The 20,580-nt window shown below is 48.8% G+C and overlaps 1 protein-coding gene across 8 annotated transcripts in view; it reads right to left on the minus strand.

The window, feature by feature from the left end:
• The window catches only part of MYO1D (myosin ID), a 152,397-nt gene that overhangs the window by 77,638 nt on the left and 54,179 nt on the right, over positions 1 to 20,580 (minus strand). For all 8 annotated transcript variants that reach the window (XR_010467796.1, XR_010467797.1, XR_010467798.1 and 5 more), the window contains exons 14-16: positions 20,403 to 20,535; positions 11,291 to 11,457; positions 4,998 to 5,205 (exon numbers count right to left, since the gene is read on the minus strand). Coding sequence is in view for 5 of the 8 variants with exons in the window: in XM_065039816.1 (XP_064895888.1) it covers positions 4,998 to 5,205; positions 11,291 to 11,457; positions 20,403 to 20,535 (508 nt within the window). In the remaining 3 variants the exon portion in view is untranslated. The remainder of the gene's footprint in view (positions 1 to 4,997; positions 5,206 to 11,290; positions 11,458 to 20,402; positions 20,536 to 20,580) is intronic.

A 20,580-nucleotide genomic window follows, 5' to 3' on the forward strand; every position in this document is an offset into this window, starting at 1 on the left:
CTATCACACCCCATCTGCGCACCCGTGGGTTCGGTCTGGGGCAAAACCACGGCCTGGAATCTCACTAATGGTTCATCGCAGGAGAAACAGGAGAATGGAAGGTAAAGCTAAAGGAGAAGGGATGCAGGAGAATTATCTGCTTAAACTGGAAGGTGGTTTTAATGCAATTGAAGCAAACTCGCACGAAGCAAATTCTTATAGTTGCTGAACAAAGGGAGCAGCGTGGTGTTAAGGGTGAAGGGTTACTCACACAACGAGGCTCTTCAGATAATTACCGAAAGTCTTTTGATTTATACGAGAGCAAGAACCCACATAATATACATTATTCATAATATCATTTCAGTGAAGATGTACATTTAAACCCACCAAGAACCAGAACTGCTCTGTGCACTATACACAGATCGTTCTCTCATGTTAAAGCATTCCAGCGCAAAGAAGAGCGTTATTGGCCGTTTTTAAGGCTGCGCTTTACGCTTTCCCTCAGTTTTTATCACACGAGTGCCTGTTGTCACAACACCACATTTTACCTGCAGTTGCCTTTTCCTGAGTTCAAATTTAACGAGCTCCAACGCACCAGAAGGCTCAATTATTCTTTTAAATCAAGCGAATCTCTCCTTTCCTTTCAGATCCTGTGACTCTCAGCACCAATTTGCCTTAATCGGCCTTTGGTTCTCAAAACTAAAGTAAGGAAAAGCAGCAAGAACTACATTTTCCTGTGAGTTTTTCACGAGCAACCGAGAGCAAGACGAGCACGGAAATGAAGATACAGGCAGAAGCGCCGCGATGCTTTCAGAGCACAGAGAGGCCTCTGCACATCTCCCTCTGCTTTTAGTCGTGTCGACCGTTCCTTTGCCAGCACTGCCCCATCTACCGGCAGCAGAGCCCACAGATCTAACGGGAAAACAAGAGAAACACAGAAAACGCCGGAAAAATTCAACTGTTTCACCGTCGGGCTCAACGCTGTGCAAGGTGTTTCATTACAAACCTATAGAATCAACCCAGCTGCTGTTCTGTGGTGAGCTGGTTAGTAAGGATCTAGATTCATTAGTGTTTCTTGTCTTCAGCTGCAAGTTCCAGGACTCTAAAGAGCTTTTCTGTCGATGTTTTACAGCCCGGTTGAAGAACATCCACTGGGTTTAAACAGCCACAAGTGAACCGCAGTGGGGTTGAGCTTCTTCAAGTCTTGGGTACCTTGAGCACTCGAGGTGTCTTCCCCCACAAACCTTTTATTGGGTAAATCAGAACCTCACTAGAGATTTATCAGAGAAATAATGAAAAGATGGCTCCACCTGTCCAATTTTGACATTTTGTGTACAAGAATGGGCCCTCCATATAGATTTGTGTTAGTTCTGCACTCGAGCGAGAGGAGAAAATGCAGGGAGGTTTGTGAAGCCATGGGACAATGTGCACCAGGAATTTACCTTGTGTCACTTTTGCTGGTTGTCTCAAGAAGAGAAGCCCCAAAACCACTATAATTATTCTCTCTATAATCCAGCACTCCTGATGCCACAGAAAACCACCCTGGCAAAACACCTGAGCTGATAATTATTCCTGACCAGGCGCTCACCTTCTAGGGGCAAAATCTCTGCAGCCCTGCTCTCCTCCGAGGCTGCTGAGCCCAGTTCAGACTATATAATTGTGAAGCTTCCACCTAAAGGAAAGGCCAGCAAGCTCACCAGGAGTGATGTGCTGCTCTCAATATTGTGCCTCATGCTGTTCGGTGGATTTTATCTGAAGGAGGAGCTTCGGTGCTCACGCTGCAGTGACACTTCATCTGCTTCCACAGCACAGACTGTTCCCCCATCCCCGGCACTGCCCCATGTCCTGAGAACCTCATGTCCGTCTGTCCAGCCCTCCAGGGCTGGTGACTCCAGCACTGCCCTGGGCAGCCTGTTCCAATGCCCCACAGCCCTTTGGGGAAGAAATTGTTCCCACATCCAACCTCAACCTCCCCTGGTGCAACTTGAGGCCGTTTCCTCTGCTCCTGGCGCTTGTTCCTGGGGAGCAGAGCCCGACCCCCCTGGCTCCAAGCTCCTTTCAGGCAGCTGCAGTTGTTATTCTTCAATAACTGCCCCTTTTAATTTCAATAAAGGTCAATTCCTCAGGCATTTAATGTGAAAATTGGAGTCACGTGGGAGCAAGGTGTCCCCCTGCAGCTTTATTCAACAAGGAACCCATTAGCTTGCCTCATCCTGCTATGGGAACAAAGAGAGACTCCAGAATAACAGCACGACCTCACTGAATGCAGCAAATCTCAGAATCCCAGTATGTCAGGGGTTGAAGGGCCCTGGAAAGCTCGTCCAGTGCAATCCCCCCATGGAGCAGGAACACCCAGATGAGGTTACACAGGAACCAGGCGGGTTGGAATGTCTGCACAGAAGGAGACTCCACAACCCCCTGGGCAGCCTGGGCCAGGCTCTGCCACCCTCACCAGGAACAAGTTGCTTCTCATCTTTCAGTGGAACCTCCTGTGTTCCAGTTTGCACCCATTGCCCCTTGTCCTGTCACTGGTTGTCACCAGAAGAGCCTGGCTCCATCCTCCTGACACTCCCCCTTTCCATATTGATAACCATTAAATCAGATCAACGTGATCAGCAAAGTGGGTGCAGACAGGGGAACTCCTGAGAAACCAGAGCGAGCACGGTGGAAGTGCAACTGTTTACCCAGAAAAATGAGATGGCTGAGAGGGCCCCACAGATCAGCCCTGTTTTGGTACAAAAGAAGCCAGAACACGCTTTTGGCAAAGTCCGGTGCCGTTTCCAGGGAAGAGCCCTGGAAGAAGATGCTGAGCAGCCTGGGGAAGCTGTTTTGAGGCTCATCAAGCAGCTGATTGCTACAAAACGGGAAGGAAACACTGAACCACAAAGCTGTGACACCGGCAAGTCCTGCAGCCTTTAAGCAGCCTCAGTTTTGCATTGCCAGCAAAACTAATCACCTGCATCCACACCAAACTTAGAAAACCCCTTACTACAGACAAACCACATGATCTGGCACAACAAATACCAACAGACTTGACACTTTCTGCTTCCACACTGGTCAAATTGTTGTGTTTTCCAGAAAGGAAATAATATAAAACACATGGGAAACACAAGAAATGTGAGTGTTCCACAGAACTATTAAAGCTCCTTCAGGGCCTTACAGTTCAGCAGAAGCGATTCAGTGCCTCAGGAGTTTGTGAAACTGGTGTTGACGGCACAGCTTTGGACCAGGCTCTGTCTCTGGGCAGGTTTTAGCCCCGTCTGTCAGCAGTGTCTGTTGCTGGCAGGCAAACGAGCACTTCAGAAGTTCTGGTGTTTCCTGAGTTCCAAGAACGACATCGGAAAAAAACACATTTTAAGAAATACATTTCTAAAAATCTTGAATTAGCCAACAATCCCTTGTCAGGACAAGTCGGTTCCACCGTTTCTGTTGGTGTGAATGTCAGAGGCCGTTGCCCTTTGTCAGACAGATCACACTGGCACAGAACACAGAGTTCAGTGAGCACTAAAACCAGCTCTTGTGTGTTTTCCCCTCCTGGATGTGCTGCTTTTGAAGCTCCAAAACCAGCTCCTATGGTGTTGTCGTAGCCCCCAAAAGCACCTCAGTGCTTCAGGAGCAACAAACGGCCGTGGTGTAAAGACCTTCAGAAGCCAAGACTGACTGAGAGTGGATTTGTCCTGGACTCACACAATGTAAAACTCATCCTAAGAGTAAACCCGGAAAGATCTCAAGCTCAGTGTTCAGAGGGGATGGACAAGCGCACAGGTCGTGTTGCACAGACCTCACCCTCCGTTTGCTGCTCCCTCGCCTGCTTTCCCTCTGCGCCCTTTGCACCCGAGCTTGGCAGTGATTTCCCTGCTCCTGCGCTCTAACTCTGCAAGGTATAGCAGGTTTTCATGCAAAGCGATGGCCAGCAGTGTGCAAATCACCCCTTCCTTCTGTACCTCTTGGCTGTATTTTTTGGTTTAAATTAGAGGACTCAGTAATATGGATGCTCAAAGCTTAATAAATGAATACGCACAAGCGTCTGCCCCCAGTTCTTGGATGCTCCAGTGAGGATGATAAGAAAAAACAATAGAGATTTTGCTCAGGTCCTGATAAAAACTCAATAATTATTAATAGAAGAGTATGACGAGGGAGATCACCAGAAAGGACGCTCTGGGACAATGCTCACGGACAGATCATCGAATCATGGAATAGTTTGTGTTGAAGGGACGTTCCCAGTCCCCCCAGTGCCCCCCTGCCATGAGCAGGGACATCTTCACCAGCTCAGGTTGCTCAGAGCCCCGTCCAGCCTGGCCTGGGATGTCTCCAGGGATGGTTCATCTACCACCTCTCTGGCCAACCTGGGCCAGGCTCTCACCACCCTCAGGGACAACAATTCCTTCCTCATGGCCAGTCTGAATCTCCCTCCTTTAGTTTCAAACCATCACCCCTTGTCCTATCGCAACAGGCTCTGCTCAAAAGTCTGTCCCCATCTTTCCAATCAGCCCCTTTTAAGTGTGGAAAGGCCGCACTGAGGTCTCTTGGGATCCCATCCCCTCTCTTCCCAGCCAGGCTCCAAGGAAAACATTTCCTGCCCCTTTTCTCACTCCATCTTCCCCTCTCACTCATTTCCCTGCACCCTCAAGTGTTTTACCATTAAATGGATCTATACCATCAGCTACAGATCCACTAATAAACTTTCACACAGGTAAACCTGCCTCAACGTCGGCTGTTCATCACTTACACACTCATCCACAAAAGCTCCTCTACGTTTCTCTGCACCCCTGAGTAAAGACCAAACTTTTTAAACAGTATCTAATAATCCTGTAGGTCCTATAGCTCATGGTACATCACACAACACCAAGACCTCAATGCAGCTATAAAGTGCGACTGAAAAAGCTTCAAGAAATCCAGCAGTAATCAAACTCTACAATTGGCCAAGTCTTGTTGCTTTCACGCACGAGCTTGAAAAGGGAGCAAAAATGTTTTAAGGAGCTCGAACTGAGTTTTTAATGCAGTAAATCGAGTTTTACCTTCTGCAGGAAGAGGACGATCCTGACGAGCATCTTGGCGTGCAGCTCCTCCAGGGTGAAGAGGGTTCGAGGCGTGCGGATGAAGATCTTGGTCTTGCCGTAAGCGACGTCGTGCTGGAAGCCGTGACACTCAATGAGCTTCTTCACAGCGTCCTTGTCTGACGGGAGGTCGTGGTTCGGCCACGTGAATTCCGAGATCATCTTGTACCTGGAATTCCAAGGTACAAATTACAAATGTCAGTGCATCATCTAGGCCAAGAAGGCCAATTGTTGACATGTCTTAGAAATAACTGTGATCTAAATTCTAATAGAACTGGTTATAGATAAGAATAACGTCACTACAGATAGAAACAACCTGTGTAGGAATCATGATCCTCAAAATTCAAGGAAAATGAATATAAGAGAGGTTTGATTTGGTGAGATGCTGAGAAACAAAACATTGTGAGGAGCTCACGTCATCAACACCGAACTGATGCAAAATGCCAAACCTCGCCATTGTCTTCCTGAGATTTGGCAGTTCCGTTATTCACACTCTCAGCATTCCACTTCCATTTTTTTTGCAGGGAACGACAGCTCTGGTTTGCTCCCTTTCTGCATCAGAAGCCAAATGGAATCAACTGTTTTGTCAGAAAACCGAGATGTAAAAATTCTGCAAATAATTTTTGTTGTTTGCCCTTTCCGTATCCATTTCTAACAAAATCTATTATTCACCGCAGGAGCAGACAGTTGACTGCCACACTGTGCAAACACCACTGCCCAGAATGCTGGCGCAGTCATTCCCTCCCACCCAAACTATCAAACACCCTTTTTACACTGAGGGAGAATGTAGATCCCAGAATCCCAGAGTGTCAGGGGTTGGAAGGGCCCTGGAAAGCTCATCCAGTGCAATCCCCCCATGGAGCAGGAACACCCAGATGAGGTTACACAGGAAGGTGTCCAGGCGGGTTGGAATGTCTGCACAGAAGGAGACTCCACAACCCCCTGGGCAGCCTGGGCCAGGCTCTGCCACCCTCACCAGGAACAAGTTGCTTCTCATCTTTCAGCGGAACCTCCTGTGTTCCAGTTTGCACCCATTGCCCCTTGTCCTGTCACTGGTTGTCACCAGAAGAGCCTGGCTCCATCCTCCTGACACTCCCCCTTTCCATATTGATCCCCAGGAATGAGTCCCCCCTCAGTGTCCTCTTGTCCAGCTCCAGAGCCCCAGCTCCCTCAGCCTTTCCTCACACGGGAGATGCTCCACTCCCTCCAGCATCTTGGTGGCTGCGCTGGACTCTCTCCAGCAGTTCCCTGTCCTGCTGGAACTGAGGGGCCACAACTGGACACAAGATTCCAGGTGTGGTCTCCCCAGGGCAGAGCAGAGGGGCAGGAGAACCTCTCTGACCCACTGACCACCCCCTTCTAACCCACCCCAGGTACCATTGGCTTCCTGGCCACAAGGGCCCAGTGCTGGCTCATGGTCACCCTGCTGTCCCCAGGACCCCCAGGTCCCTTTCCCTACACTGCTCTCTAATAGGTCATTCCCCAACTTACACTGGAACCTGGGGTTGTTCCTGCCCAGATTCAAGACTCTACACTTAGAACTGAATTAGATTAGAACAGAAACAACTCCAAATCAAACATGAAAACAACGGCGCCAGGCTCTGCTCTCTATGATTTACCGTCCTCGCGCAGTGCTGATGCGGTGAATAGACGTTTGTAAAAAGCAACAATGAATTTTCCACACGAGATTTATGGACATAATCCAAAGCGTAAGAGACGTTTCCAGTGTAATTACCCGCATTCATGTTCTAAATAAAACACGCACGCAGCGATCTCAACCACTTCTCTATTAAAAAGCCCGCGATCCAAGTCTAGCATCGATCTCAATGTTTCAGACATTCAGGATTTTCAGCTACTATTAAAGGGCCGCAGCAATAAACCTTTTTAGCGGGAGCGGGTGCGCTGCGGGAGTTACCGAACGGACTAACATGAGCCTGAATGGAAACGCATCTCGCTGCCGCTTTCATTCACCACATCAGCCTTTGTGAGCAGCGAAAATGGGGGTGTCTGCTGTTTGTGAGCGGGAACGGCATCGCGTGAGGGGCCCAGCACACACACCGGGATCTGATGGAGAAATACAGCAGGTATGCGAAAAAACAGCCCTCTCCAGACACACAGAAGATTATTGCATTTATATTGGCTGGCAAAAGCATTCTGCCTATCGAATGCACAAACACAGAGGATTGGATGTTTTATACTGGTTTCTCTGTCCTGTTCGCATTGGGAAAATGTTTCCGCAGTGATTAGTTCACTGGGAAAATGTTCCACCTTGAGACTTTACACAAACACAAGAGGCAAGCAGGGTGGCAGCACAAACCCCCACTGGTCATACAGCCAGGAAAAAGGATAGGATGCCAGAGAACTGCAAACCTGCCCAGAAGAACTGTTTTATATATACATATATATATATACATATATATAGAAATGTGGTATTTAGAGCATCCTGAAGCAGAGGGAGCATTCCCCTCCTTGCCCACAGGCGCTGGGACATCACGATGGTCCCTTTGGTCCTTCTGTCCATCCCGTGGCACGTGCAGCACAACGTCCCCAGGTGCCACAGCCAGTCCAAATCCCAGAATGTGAGGGGTTGGAAGGGCCCTGGAAAGCTCATGCAGTGCAATCCCCCCATGGAGCAGGAACACCCAGATGAGGTTACACAGGAAGGTGTCCAGGCGGGTTGGAATGTCTGCACAGAAGGAGACTCCACAACCCCCCTGGGCAGCCTGGGCCAGGCTCTGCCACCCTCACCGGGAACAAGTTGCTTCTCATCTTTCAGTGGAACCTCCTGTGTTCCAGTTTGCACCCATTGCCCCTTGTCCTGTCCCTGGTTGTCACCAGAAGAGCCTGGCTCCATCCTCCTGACACTGCCCCTTTCCATATTGATCCCCAGGAATGAGTCCCCCCTCAGTCTCCTCTTGTCCAGCTCCAGAGCCCCAGCTCCCTCAGCCTTTCCTCACACGGGAGATGCTCCACTCCCTTCAGCATCTTGGTGGCTGCGCTGGACTCTCTGCAGCAGTTCCCTGTCCTGCTGGAACTGAGGGGCCACAACTGGACACAAGATTCCAGGTGTGGTCTCCCCAGGGCAGAGCAGAGGGGCAGGAGAACCTCTCTGACCTACTGACCACCCCCTTCTAACCCACCCCAGGTACCATTGGCTTCCTGGCCACAAGGGCCCAGTGCTGGCTCATGGTCACCCTGCTGTCCCCAGGACCCCCAGGTCCCCTTTCCCTACACTGCTCTCCAACAGGTCCCAACTCACTGCTAATTATAACCGCACATCAATCGATGTGCTCGCTGACACCACAACCCTTCCGCTCTCCCACCAAGAGACCTCGACAGCACTCAAGGTCATTTATACATTAAACACCCATTTCTACACTAACTTCGCGTCTCCTTCTTCTCCGTTCTCACTCCGGGAGCGACTAACACACACGAGGCGGCTTCAAGAGCTCCCGATCCCCAGCGCGGCTCTCCCAAAACTCCACATTTTTGGGAGCCACTCAATTATGAAGCTTCATTACAAAACATCGGCTCTGCACGTGAAGCGGGGCCGCGCTCTTCTCTCCCCAGCAGCGTTTTCAGTGTCGTGTCCTTGCCGGGGAAGGCTTGGGTTATTCTCACCATGGCCATGCCCTTGTAGGCCCATTGGGCCCCTTCCCAAAATCCAATTGGCTTTTATTTTTGACAGCAAATTAGCAATTAAAACAAACGAATGCGTCGCGTCTGTTTCAGACACACGGGCCTGATGCGCTTGACACATCATCGGAACACACAGTTACCAAGAGAACGCGCAAAACCTCCTCGTTCACTAAAAGAACACTTAGATCTTATTTGCTACAACTGGTAAGGGCAGCTCAAGTAAAACTCTTCTTAATTTGAAGGAAAGCTCGAAAAGGATATTTATTAATGGAATTAGCTCTGCTTCACTTAATTTGCTAATGATAAATAAGAGATATTGACTACCTGACAGTATTTTAGGGCTAAATAGCAACAAAGTCTTTTTCTACCAAAAGGAAAATTCCTTTTCATATGTTCTTAAAGACACACGTATATAAAAAAATAGGTACACACACACACAAATATATATATATATTAACACATATATGTATCTCTCATTTCTATATGTCCTTATTTACACCTGCTGTCCCCTCTAAGAACGATCAGCAAAACAAAGCGCAGGTTCTGGGCTCAGAAAATGTGAAATACCTGAAAACTTCAGCGGCCCGTGAGGGATTTAAATATCCCTTGGTGGGACTGAACCTTTACGGTACCGTTTGCAAACGTGAGCGAACAGGTGGTGAAGTTACGTCCCCCAATCGCCTCTCGCACAAGGAACAAATCATTTTGGAAATACCAAAAAGAAACAATAGCCAGACCAGACGATTTCATATATATATATATATGTATTTCTTTTTTTATTTTATTTTATTTTAATTTAGACAATTCGGCGTAGACGGGACCCGGAGCAATCCCGCGGTACCAGCCGCCGTGTCCGTACTCACCCTGCAATCCTCCTCCAGCTCCGGCACCACACGTGTTCCAAAGCCCGAGAGCCGCACCAGATGCCATGTGCTAATTTAGTTCCCTGGCCATTAACACCAATTCTGGGCTGAAGCTTCCAGGAGCTCCTCAAACAGTCGTTAAAAGCAAAGCAGCTGTTTGTATTAATAGTAACTCCACAATCTGAGGAGTGGGAACGGATGCCGCGCGTGAGGGCAGATGCACACACTGCAGAATGGTTAAGAAAACCAACACGCAGCACTTAGGCTGGATTTAGGAAGCCGGACCCTTTCGTTCCGCTTCAGGTATCACGAAATATCCAGGCAAATGTGCAGATCATCTTTTAGCAGCACTTTGTCTCTGACATTTGACATCCCACCCGCTTGAATAGTTTAATATCTTTCTATCCTCAGGGCCTTTCTCTCGCCTGATTCAATGACACAAGTAAAAATCAATTCACTATTTCATCAGGAAGAGGTTGAATTCTCAGTACCTGTGCTAATTTGCTGAAGCTGCAAGACAAATTTCAACCTAAACCATTTCATTTGTCACAAATCTGGTAGGAATTAAGAGGGCAAGAACCATCAAAACCATGTTTTAATGGGCTCATTATTATCCTATTTTCAAACTTGCAGCTGTTAAGTCCAGAGGTTTCCACCTGCACACGCATAATGTCACTGTGCCAGTCCCTCTCCCTGCGACAATTAACCAATGTTCAGAGAGAAAACAGAAGTTAATTAGCTCTGGTTTTAGGGTTATGCTCTGGGGAAGAACCACGTTACACATCCCTGCTGCAGAGAGTAACACCGCAAATGAATTTGAGCACAAAGACGTTGAGCTCGAGTGCCACCTCAAAACAAACCTGCTGCCACAAAACAGAGAGCAGCCAGAGCTCCTGTTAGACTCGGGTTTTATCACACCCAACAGCAGATATTAAACCAAACATACCACCAATTATACGCTCCAGAGCCAGGACCACAAGCCCACGACTCAAAATTTACTCTTCACCCAAATCACACACCTCAGTCCAACATCCCCGTTGGCACAGAATCGCAGAATGTCGGGGGTTGAAGGGCCTGGAAAGCTCATCCAGTGCAATCCCCCCATGGAGCAGGAACACCCAGATGAGGTTACACAGGAAGGTGTCCAGGCGGGTTGGAATGTCTGCACAGAAGGAGACTCCACAACCCCCTGGGCAGCCTGGGCCAGGCTCTGCCACCCTCACCGGGAACAAGTTGCTTCTCATCTTTCAGCGGAACCTCCTGTGTTCCAGTTTGCACCCATTGCCCCTTGTCCTATCACTGGTTGTCACCAGAAGAGCCTGGCTCCATCCTCCTGACACTCCCCCTTTCCATATTGATCCCCAGGAATGAGTCCCCCCTCAGTCTCCTCTTGTCCAGCTCCAGAGCCCCAGCTCCCTCAGCCTTTCCTCACCCGGGAGATGCTCCACTCCCTCCAGCATCTTGGTGGCTGCGCTGGACTCTCTCCAGCAGTTCCCTGTCCTGCTGGAACTGAGGGGCCACAGCTGGACACAAGATTCCAGGTGTGGTCTCCCCAGGGCAGAGCAGAGGGGCAGGAGAATCTCTCTGACCTACTGACCACCCCCTTCTAACCCACCCCAGGTACCATTGGCTTCCTGGCCACAAGGGCCCAGTGCTGGCTCATGGTCACCCTGCTGTCCCCAGGACCCCCAGGTCCCTTTCCCCAACAGGTTGTTCCCCAACTTACACTGTCACTGCTGGCACCGTCCTTACCTGTGCAGGAACTTCTCGTAGGTCTGGCGGTAGGCGAACCCCGCTCGGCGGACACGCACGTTCTCCAGGAGGCCAAGGTATTCCACCTGATGCCGGCAACGTTCCTCATCAAACAGCTGCGGCGACTTCTTATCGTTGGGCTTGATGCACCGGACATAATAGGGCTCCTAAGGGGACAAATCGAATGAGTTTCACTCAAAGAAAACAGTCTACGCAGCTGCAACTGCTTCCTCATGAAAACACTGAGATGTCAGTCCAGCCCAGTCACCTGAGTGATTTGATCTGCTCCAGGAGCCACACGCTCCTCAGTCAAGTTCAATTGACCTTTGCTATGTACCAGCACCAGGTCCACATCCCCCTGCTCTACAGACTTGGACAATATCAAAGAGTCTTCATAAAAGACAGAACAAAATGTAATTCATTGCCCTGATCGTCGGATACGGCTTTTCCAGTACCAACAGCTAAAAGCAGCATGGATTACTCCATTTTTAAACTGTGCTGAATTAGGTCCTCTAAAGCCCCTAGCAACACCCTTGAAGGACAAAAATCACTGAATGCCACACTGTGCAGGGCAAAACCATCTCCCAGCCCAGTTCAACACCACAAGCTCCACACTGTCCCCAGGATTCACACAAGACACCAGCACGCAAGTTCCTCTGTCTAATAACCAATAATAATCAATACCAAGAACCCCCGGCAGCAGAGGTTGGGGGGACCTGCTGGGAAGCAGCTCTGCAGAGGGACCTGGGAGTTCTGGTCAACAACAGGGTGACCGTGAGTCACCAATGTGCCCGTGTGGCCAAGAGGCCAAAGGGACCTGGGGTGTGTGAGGAAGAGTGTGGGCAGCAGGTCAGGGAGGGGAATCCTCCCCCTCTGCTCTGCCCTGGGGAGGCCACATCTGCACAACTGGGGCCAGTGCTGGGCTCCCCAGTTTGAGAAGGACAAGAAACCACTGCAGAGAGTCCAGGGAGGGACACAAAGATGCTGAGGGCTCTGGAGCATCTTTGTGATGGGGAGACACTGAGAGAGCTGGGGCTGTTGAGCTGGAGAAGAGAAGCTGAGAGGGATCTGATCAATGGATCAATATCTCAGGGTGGGTGTCAGAGGATGGACCAGACTCTGTTCAGTGGTGCCCAACGCCAGGGTGAGGGGCAACGGGCACAGACTGAAACACAGGAGGCTCCATCTGAACACGAGGAGAAACTTCTTTCCTTTGCGGTGCCAGAGCCTGGCCCAGGCTGCCCAGAGCGGGTGTGGAGTCTCCTGCTCTGAGACATTCAAACCCCCTGGGATCCTGTGTGATCTGCTCTGTGACCCTGTGTGAGCAGGGACGGGGATCTACAGGGATCCCTCCAACCCCATCCAGTCTGTGATTCTGTCTGCATCACCTTGGCCGTACCGAGGGACAGGGATGGGCGTCTTTGCTCCCCAGGACAGTCGAGCGGCCCTGCTAGGACAGAGTCCCCTGGGTCACACACCCCCATGGTCACCAGCCAGCACCCATGAGACCAGCCCCATATACGGTCCTGCTAGACTGGTTTTGATGGTTACTTTTATTTCTCCGAGATTAAAGGCAACTTTCATTCAGGCTGACGTGGTCTACAATGAGCAGCAGCCTGTGAAGGGCGGCTATAACTGTTTTAAGCATATGCCTAAAGTTTCAAGTCCATTTTTTCCTTTCTCTTCATTGTTAGCCCTTGCTATCCCACCTCTAACTTTATTGGTGGGGGAAAAGCAATTAATATGTGTCATTAAGTGTCATAAGTGTCATGGCTGGTTTTTCAAGGTAAAAGTGTATTTTTATAACCTTAATAAACATTACTTCTTAAGTAGAACTTGGATTGGCACATTCTGCAGGCTGTACCACTGGAGGGTTTCAATACAGGATTAATTTAGTGAGGACAAACGCGAAGTTCCGCATTTAGGCAGAAATAGTTGTATAATAAAAGAATGAAGCACTGATTTGACAGCGGTGCCAAAAGAAGATCTGGGGGTTCCAGCTGAACGTGAGTCAGGTTCGTGTTTTTCTAAGAAAGGGGCAGGAAAACTGTAAGAAACAAGACGCCAACAGATTTCTACCGGTCTGAAGATCCATTGCATTCGGGGCTGTGCGATCAACGGGGATGCGAACGGGGCTGAGGCAGGAAGAGCAACAATTCAGCAAATGTGACTCAGAGGAAATATTAATTCAGTCAAGAAGGATTGAGGAGCCACAAAACAACCCTGATGTTCGATTTCATAGACTTACAGGGTAGAAATGAAGAAAAGGAAATATTCGGTTTTAGGATAAAGAAGCGGTGAGTTTAACGATAGTGTGTAAAATTGAGCTTAGGCATCAGGAGAGTGAGGAATGGGAAGAGAATGTCTGTGGAAAGGAGAGGAACAGCCTGAACAAGCACCTGAATAGAAAAGGTAGAGGTGTCCTCAAACAGGGGGTGCATTCGCACGGTTCCCTTTAGCCCTGTTTTCTATGATTTGTCTAAGGTTTAGCTGTGTTTTCTAGGATTTTAAGTCACTTACCTAATCTCAGGGTAATACGAAAGGCTCAAAATTGCTATTTTCCCTTCAGTAATACTGAAGAATATTGTGGCAGAATGCAAACCCCCCTCTCTCCCTCTTCCTTCCTTCGATATGGAAGGAGTAGACACCTCTCCCTCTCTCTGCTGCTTGAGGCTGACAGCTTCTTCTGTTTGACCCCAGAGCCCCTGGCCAGGGCCGTTACCAGAGAGGAGAAGGGAGCACCGAGGCGCCAGGGAGCCGCTGGGCACCCACGGCCAGTGTGGGGGTGTTTGGAAGCTTCGGGGGCACCCACAGCCAGTGTGGGGGTGCAGAGAAGCTTCTGGAATGCCCACAGTCAGAGCTGATCAGGCTATAAGAACGGGATTCTCGCCGAGGCTCCGCCCCTTGTGCGGATCTCTTGGAGTTCCGGGCTGAGCCGCTGCCGCCAGGAGCCGCTTCCCCCGGGACGGAGACTCCGCTTGCCTTGCCGCCACGGGTGTGAGGAAACGAACCCTCGCAGGATCGCGAGTGTATCTGCTTTCCGTGCACATTTGCACGTGTATTTGTACTTTCCGTGCACATTTGCACGTGTATTTGTACTTTCCGTGCACATTTGCACGTGTATTTATACTTTCCGTGCACATTTGCACGCGTACTTTCCGTGCTCAATACGAGCACGTGTATAAATTAATCCTTGCAGAATCGCAAGTGTATTTTCCTCCCGTGCTTCCACATAAGCACGTGTAATATTCCGTGCACATTTGCACGTGGATTTCTCCTCGCAGGATTGCGAGTGTATTATAAATTTACCCTCGCAGGATCGCGAGTGTACACTTTCTGTGCTCAATACGAGTACGTGTATCCCTTTGAAATAACCCCACACCGTGTTCAGACAAGTGTGGACTCTTCCTGGACTCAGGGACGGCTCCGGCACTGTTTTGGTGAAGCCACGTGCATGCTCACTGTGGACCTCCTGTTGTATTAGTTGCTGCCCCTTAATGATTTCCTCAACTGATACCCGAACCTGTATTCAAGTCACTTGTGGAGTGCTAAAACCCTGTTTAACCTGTTGTCCCTTAAACTAACCTCGGGTCCCTCCGTGACAAATATCCTGCGTAGTCCTGCCGTAACCCGGAGGGACACAGCACCAACGACAGGCACGCGGAGCTTCCACGCACTAAACGTGAGTAAAGATGAGTAAATACGTTGAATATGAGTATGAACAGGCTGAGATCTGGAGGAACTGGAAAAGTAAAGCCTCATATCCCAGAAAACGATACCAGTCAATGGACCTTCTGGGGAAGGTGTTGGACAACACAAGCCCTACCTGTTCTATTAATTCTCTTTTCATTAGAGTGGTGAAATATAATGTGATGCTGCAATTTAAGAGTTTTAAGAGATTTATATGTTAACTTTTTGGGCTTTCTTTGGAAAATCATCTCTGTGGTGAAGGTAGAAGGTTTTCGAGGGTCTTTGTTCACTCGACAGTCTCCCACCAGCTCTCAGAACGTGGTGATTTGTCCGTCAGGGGCAGAGCTGGGCTGTGCCCTGGGGAGGATTTTTGATGATGCTCGAAACATAAGCCCTACTCCAAAAATAAGCCCTAGTTACCGTTCATTCAAAAAGTCAATTTAAATAGTGTCCAGACAGCTATACATGGAAAAATGTAAAATGAATAGGCAATATAATGCAACAGGACAGACAGACCCTTCACCAGGAAAAAGAGACACCCCAAAAGAATTGCACTCAAAAGACCCCATTGGAATAAATGTTGATTATTGTTCACGAATATTGATAAATGTAGATTGTTGTATATGGAAAAAGGAAATAGAGTCGTAAGAAATTCGCGATGCAATTCAGGGTTTGGAGAGTTATGAGGATGTTGCAGAATGTGATGATGTGACTATATTTGAAGAAATCTTTGTTCAAGAATAAATGTAGATTGTTGTTCATGGAAGAAGGAGACATGTCCTGAAAATAAGCCCTTTTTGGACCAAAAATTAAGATAAGACCCTGTCTTATTTTCAGGGAAACAGCGTACATGACTGGAAATAAGCCATCGGGGGAAAATGCAGGTTATCCAGAGAACTCCTGCAATTACATCCAACCTTAGAAGCTGTGAAAGAGTTAGTGGTTGTGAAGGTGAATTATTTGCAATTCTCCATATTCTCTCTTGCTAACATTCTCCATCCAGCCACCAGTGACCCTTATGGACAAACCTATCTCAGCAACAGGGTCACCAACATCAGAGCGACGCCAGGTCGGGCCAGATCTGCCCTCAGTGGCATCACGTCGCATTTGATGTCCAGGTGAATATAAAACCTTTGATGAGATTGATACCACAAATCTCTGTTCGATCCACAGAGCTGCAACATCTTGAGACTGGAAGAATCCAATTAAACAAGTCGTTAGGAGCGCGAGGTCAGGAAAGCGCAGCCCACCCCGTGACTTGAGGGAACGGTGTCACTTGGCGTCACTTGTTCCTTAGGGACACCACAGTTCACAGCTATTAGTTATTGCCAATAAACCCCTTCACCGCGCCAAGGCTGGTGCTTGGGTTGGTGTTTGCGTCTTTGCCATTTAAAAATGCACCAAATCTCAATGCAAAAAGCAATAAATCCCTGACTTGGAGCCAGCACAAAGAGAAGCGCCTGTGTGTGCACGGGATATAAAAGGCAGCAGTCAAGACGCTCATTTTCTTTTGGAAAACACAACTAGGAAGTTCCTGCGCAGACAGGAGATCATCCATCAGTGCAATTACAGTGTAATTAACGCCTCACAGCAATGACAGCTACCAGGGTAAATTCTAAAGGAGATTATTCCATCCTTCCAACCCCACCAGCCTCAGCTCTTCAGGGGGATAATTACGCCGCTCTCATTATTGCACCATGAGGCTGTCAAGCCTGGGAGCTGCATTTTCTAAATGGAAGAACTGAAATACAGACACACAAAGCCCCCGGTTCTGAAAGCTGGTTAGATGCCTAATTGCAACCGGTTGTTTTTTTAATGAAGATGAGAGATTTTTAGCCTAAGCGTTAAAAAGAAAACAAACCGGTTTTAAGCCACTGCACCTAGAACGAATGGTTTTCTTCAGTTCATAGGGATGGGACGCAGCGCTGCCAAATTTGTGCTGGATGTGTCCCAGCAGTGCCAGCGATGACATTGTCACTTACTGGAGATGAAGCCTGTCAGCCTGGATGTGAAGGAAGGAGAGTCACACAAAGGGAGTTAACGGGAGACTAAGGGGAAGAAAAAGCAAAGACCAAAATATAAGAGAGATTCACGTCCAGAGAAGCTCATCATTTACAGCCGTGCCAGCCAGAGGACTTCCCGTGGCAGTATTGAAAAGAAAAGCCACCTGGAGTAATAGATCACAGAGCAAACCCTCTAGAGAACAGTAAAATGTGCTTGAGAAGTGCTACACGGCATATCTGTAAAGCTGGGTTTTGGTTGGGGTGGTTTATTTTTGAAAAACAAACCCACTTCTTTCTACCTACCAGAGGTTTCTGCCCCAAAGACTCTGAGTCTAAGCCTGGAGGATGAGAGTATTGATAGCAGCACTGCCCAACACCAACTCAGCATCCTCCTAAACCACATCTCCTGAATCTTCCCGCTCACATGGACACGTGTAGACACAAGCTGAGGTTAAAATCACATTTGGGAACAGTTCCTGCAGCGTTAACAACGTTTTCATGCTGACACTCCCATAACCTCTGGCCCACTTGGGAACCACAGAACTCTGCTTCAGCACCACGTTCCAGATTTAAACCGGAACATCAGCAAAACAGAATTTTAAAGGTGGTTATTTCGGGAAGGCCAAATGAGCATCAGTGAAGAGCTCCTGGATTGCCATTCTGTTTGGAAAACATAAATATGGTTTAAAGCAATTTACGGAGAAACGTGAAGGAAGCAAGAACATCCCAGGATGAGAACAGCACTTACGTACCAGACACGCTCCGGGAACGTTAATAAATCATCAGCTCAAATGAAAATTCATGTCTATATTCATCTTGTTTTCTTGAGGAACAGCTGAGATAAAGATGAACTGATGTTACCTCTCCCTGTGGAACCTGATTCCTGCGCTGTCTCAGACCACAGCAGCAAACAGTGTCTGTTCAGCGCTGTTTTCAGAGGGCTGTTCTCACCGACTGTTACCACAGGCTCCCCAAAACACGTCCTGCAGGGTCCAAAGTGCAGCAGCCGCATGGACGTTGTCACCGCTGAGCAGGGACAGTTCTGGTAGCAAGTTAAGCTTGGGGAAAATGAGTAACACAAGCCAAGGGAAGAATGACAGTAGCTGAACCGCAGGGAGACGTGGCCCCAAAATTGGCTTGGGAATTGTTCACCTGCTCCCCAAAGAGCTGAGATAAGTATCCAACCAGGCCCTGACTCCTATTTATTTGTGCACAACTGGTGTCCAGCGAACACGGCTGCAACGCCCGGGGTTATTAATTGCTATAATAACATGCACATGTCCAAAAAGCCACCTCAGTTTGATCCTCAAGGCACAAAGGCCAAGCAGCAGCATCACCTCGCTGCCTTTTTGTTTCCATTTGAAGTACATCGGGATTGTGTTCAGGACCCTTAGCTAAGCAACATCTCCTTTCTAGGACACACCAAAACCAGACCCTTTAGGATAAGCTTGACTTCAGGATGGGTCTTAGCACATTTTTCATGTACAACAGCCAAGCTCACTGCTAAAAGTGGCTAAAGCTCAACTATGTAACTCAGTGTGCAAACTGAAGTACCTACAAACACGGTTCTGTGAGGAGCATTAGCCATGAAACTTCTGAAGAGCAGAGTCCCAAGTGCGACAAACACGTCTGTTCAATCAGTGTCTTCCCTTTAACGGGATCCAGAACTCTCTGGGAAATAAAAGGCTCTAATCAACATTCTCCATCGCTATTCAACAGAACATCATGAAAAATCCACCATCTTGAATATAATTTTCTCAATGGAAGTTTAGGGAAGGCAAGAAACATGAAAGGAATGTCCTGAGACACACAGGAACCTCCTACTAAATTCCCAAGCTTAACTTGGACGCGGAAACAGTTCCTGGTTATGGCATTTGTGACAGATGCTGACAATAAATGGACTGAAACCAACTCCTTTGACACAAGCCAGCCAGCCTTTGATGACGAATGTTGGTACCTACTGTCTCAAGATGGATAACGTGTTATTTAAACTCCTCATCTCCTGCTGTGAGTCACAGGAATCGTTCAAACCATACGCATGGCATTCTCTTGACTGTTCTATTTTCACAAATAGCAGGAGCCTAGAATAATTTTTCCAACAAACAAGCAAATCAAGATTTTCCACAAGCGCTTGCTGAACCTTGGACAGAGACGTGCGTCAGGGCCAGAGGAAACGGCCTCAAGTTGCGCCAGGGGAGGTTGAGGTTGGATCTGGGAACAATTTCCTCCCCAAAGGGCTGTGGGGCATTGGAACAGGCTGCCCAGGGCAGTGCTGGAGTCACCATCCCTGGAGGGCTGGACAGACGGACATGAGGTTCTCAGGACATGGGGCAGTGCCGGGGTGGGGAATGGTTGGACAGAAGTCCCTTGGAACTGAAAGACACAAAGAGAACCTCTCTACCGTGAAACTACACCCTCTGGGCCCTCTGCCAAAAGAGCTTTGTTAGAGATTATTATTTATTTGATAAAATAATTATTACCTAAGAGAGATTGACTTTCCCACAATTGGAAGATACATTGGTCAGAGAGGGAACACAAATCCACCTTCTTTATGCAGGGATGGCAGCTAAAACTCCTACGAGATCTTCACAAGAGCCCACAGCCACAACCAAAGCTCATCTGCCACAGAGCCACTCAGATTTCCAACTGATTCACAGAATCCCAGAATGTCAGGGGTTGGAAGGGACCTGGGAAGCTCATCCAGTGCAATCCCCCCATGGAGCAGGAACACCCAGATGAGGTTACACAGGAAGGTGTCCAGGCGGGTTGGAATGTCTGCACAGAAGGAGACTCCACAACCCCCTGGGCAGCCTGGGCCAGGCTCTGCCACCCTCACCGGGAACAAGTTGCTTCTCATCTTTCAGTGGAACCTCCTGTGTTCCAGTTTGCACCCATTGCCCCTTGTCCTGTCACTGGTTGTCACCAGAAGAGCCTGGCTCCATCCTCCTGACACTCCCCCTTTCCATCTTGATCCCCAGGAATGAGTCCCCCCTCAGTCTCCTCTTGTCCAGCTCCAGAGCCCCAGCTCCCTCAGCCTTTCCTCACACGGGAGATGCTCCACTCCCTCCAGCATCTTGGTGGCTGCGCTGGACTCTCTCCAGCAGTTCCCTGTCCTGCTGGAACTGAGGGGCCACAGCTGGACACAAGATTCCAGGTGTGGTCTCCCCAGGGCAGAGCAGAGGGGCAGGAGAACCTCTCTGACCTACTGACCACCCCCTTCTAACCCACCCCAGGTACCATTGGCTTCCTGGCCACAAGGGCCCAGTGCTGGCTCATGGTCCAATGGTTCCAGTGGACTTGATGATTAAAAGTCTTTTCCAACCTCAACAATTCTACGATAGGAGGTGGCAGCTGCTCCACAGAGAAGCTACACCCTGCTGATGAGAAGCTGGAGTTGATTTTGGAACAGAAATCCTTACCTTGGATGCCAAGTTGTCCACCAGCGCAATCATGGAGTTCTTAAAGAGTGTAGCAGCCGTCAGGGGTCTCTTGGTGACCTCCGTGATGCTGAGTTTGCCTTCGGGCCACATCATCTTCAGCACGGGGTTGGAGCTAAAAGACAGGCTCTTCAATGGCACACTCAAACAGCATTTCCAC

Source organism: Columba livia, chromosome 23 (genome assembly GCF_036013475.1).
Source record: "Columba livia isolate bColLiv1 breed racing homer chromosome 23, bColLiv1.pat.W.v2, whole genome shotgun sequence".
In the NCBI taxonomy this organism is placed as follows: domain Eukaryota; kingdom Metazoa; phylum Chordata; class Aves; order Columbiformes; family Columbidae; genus Columba; species Columba livia.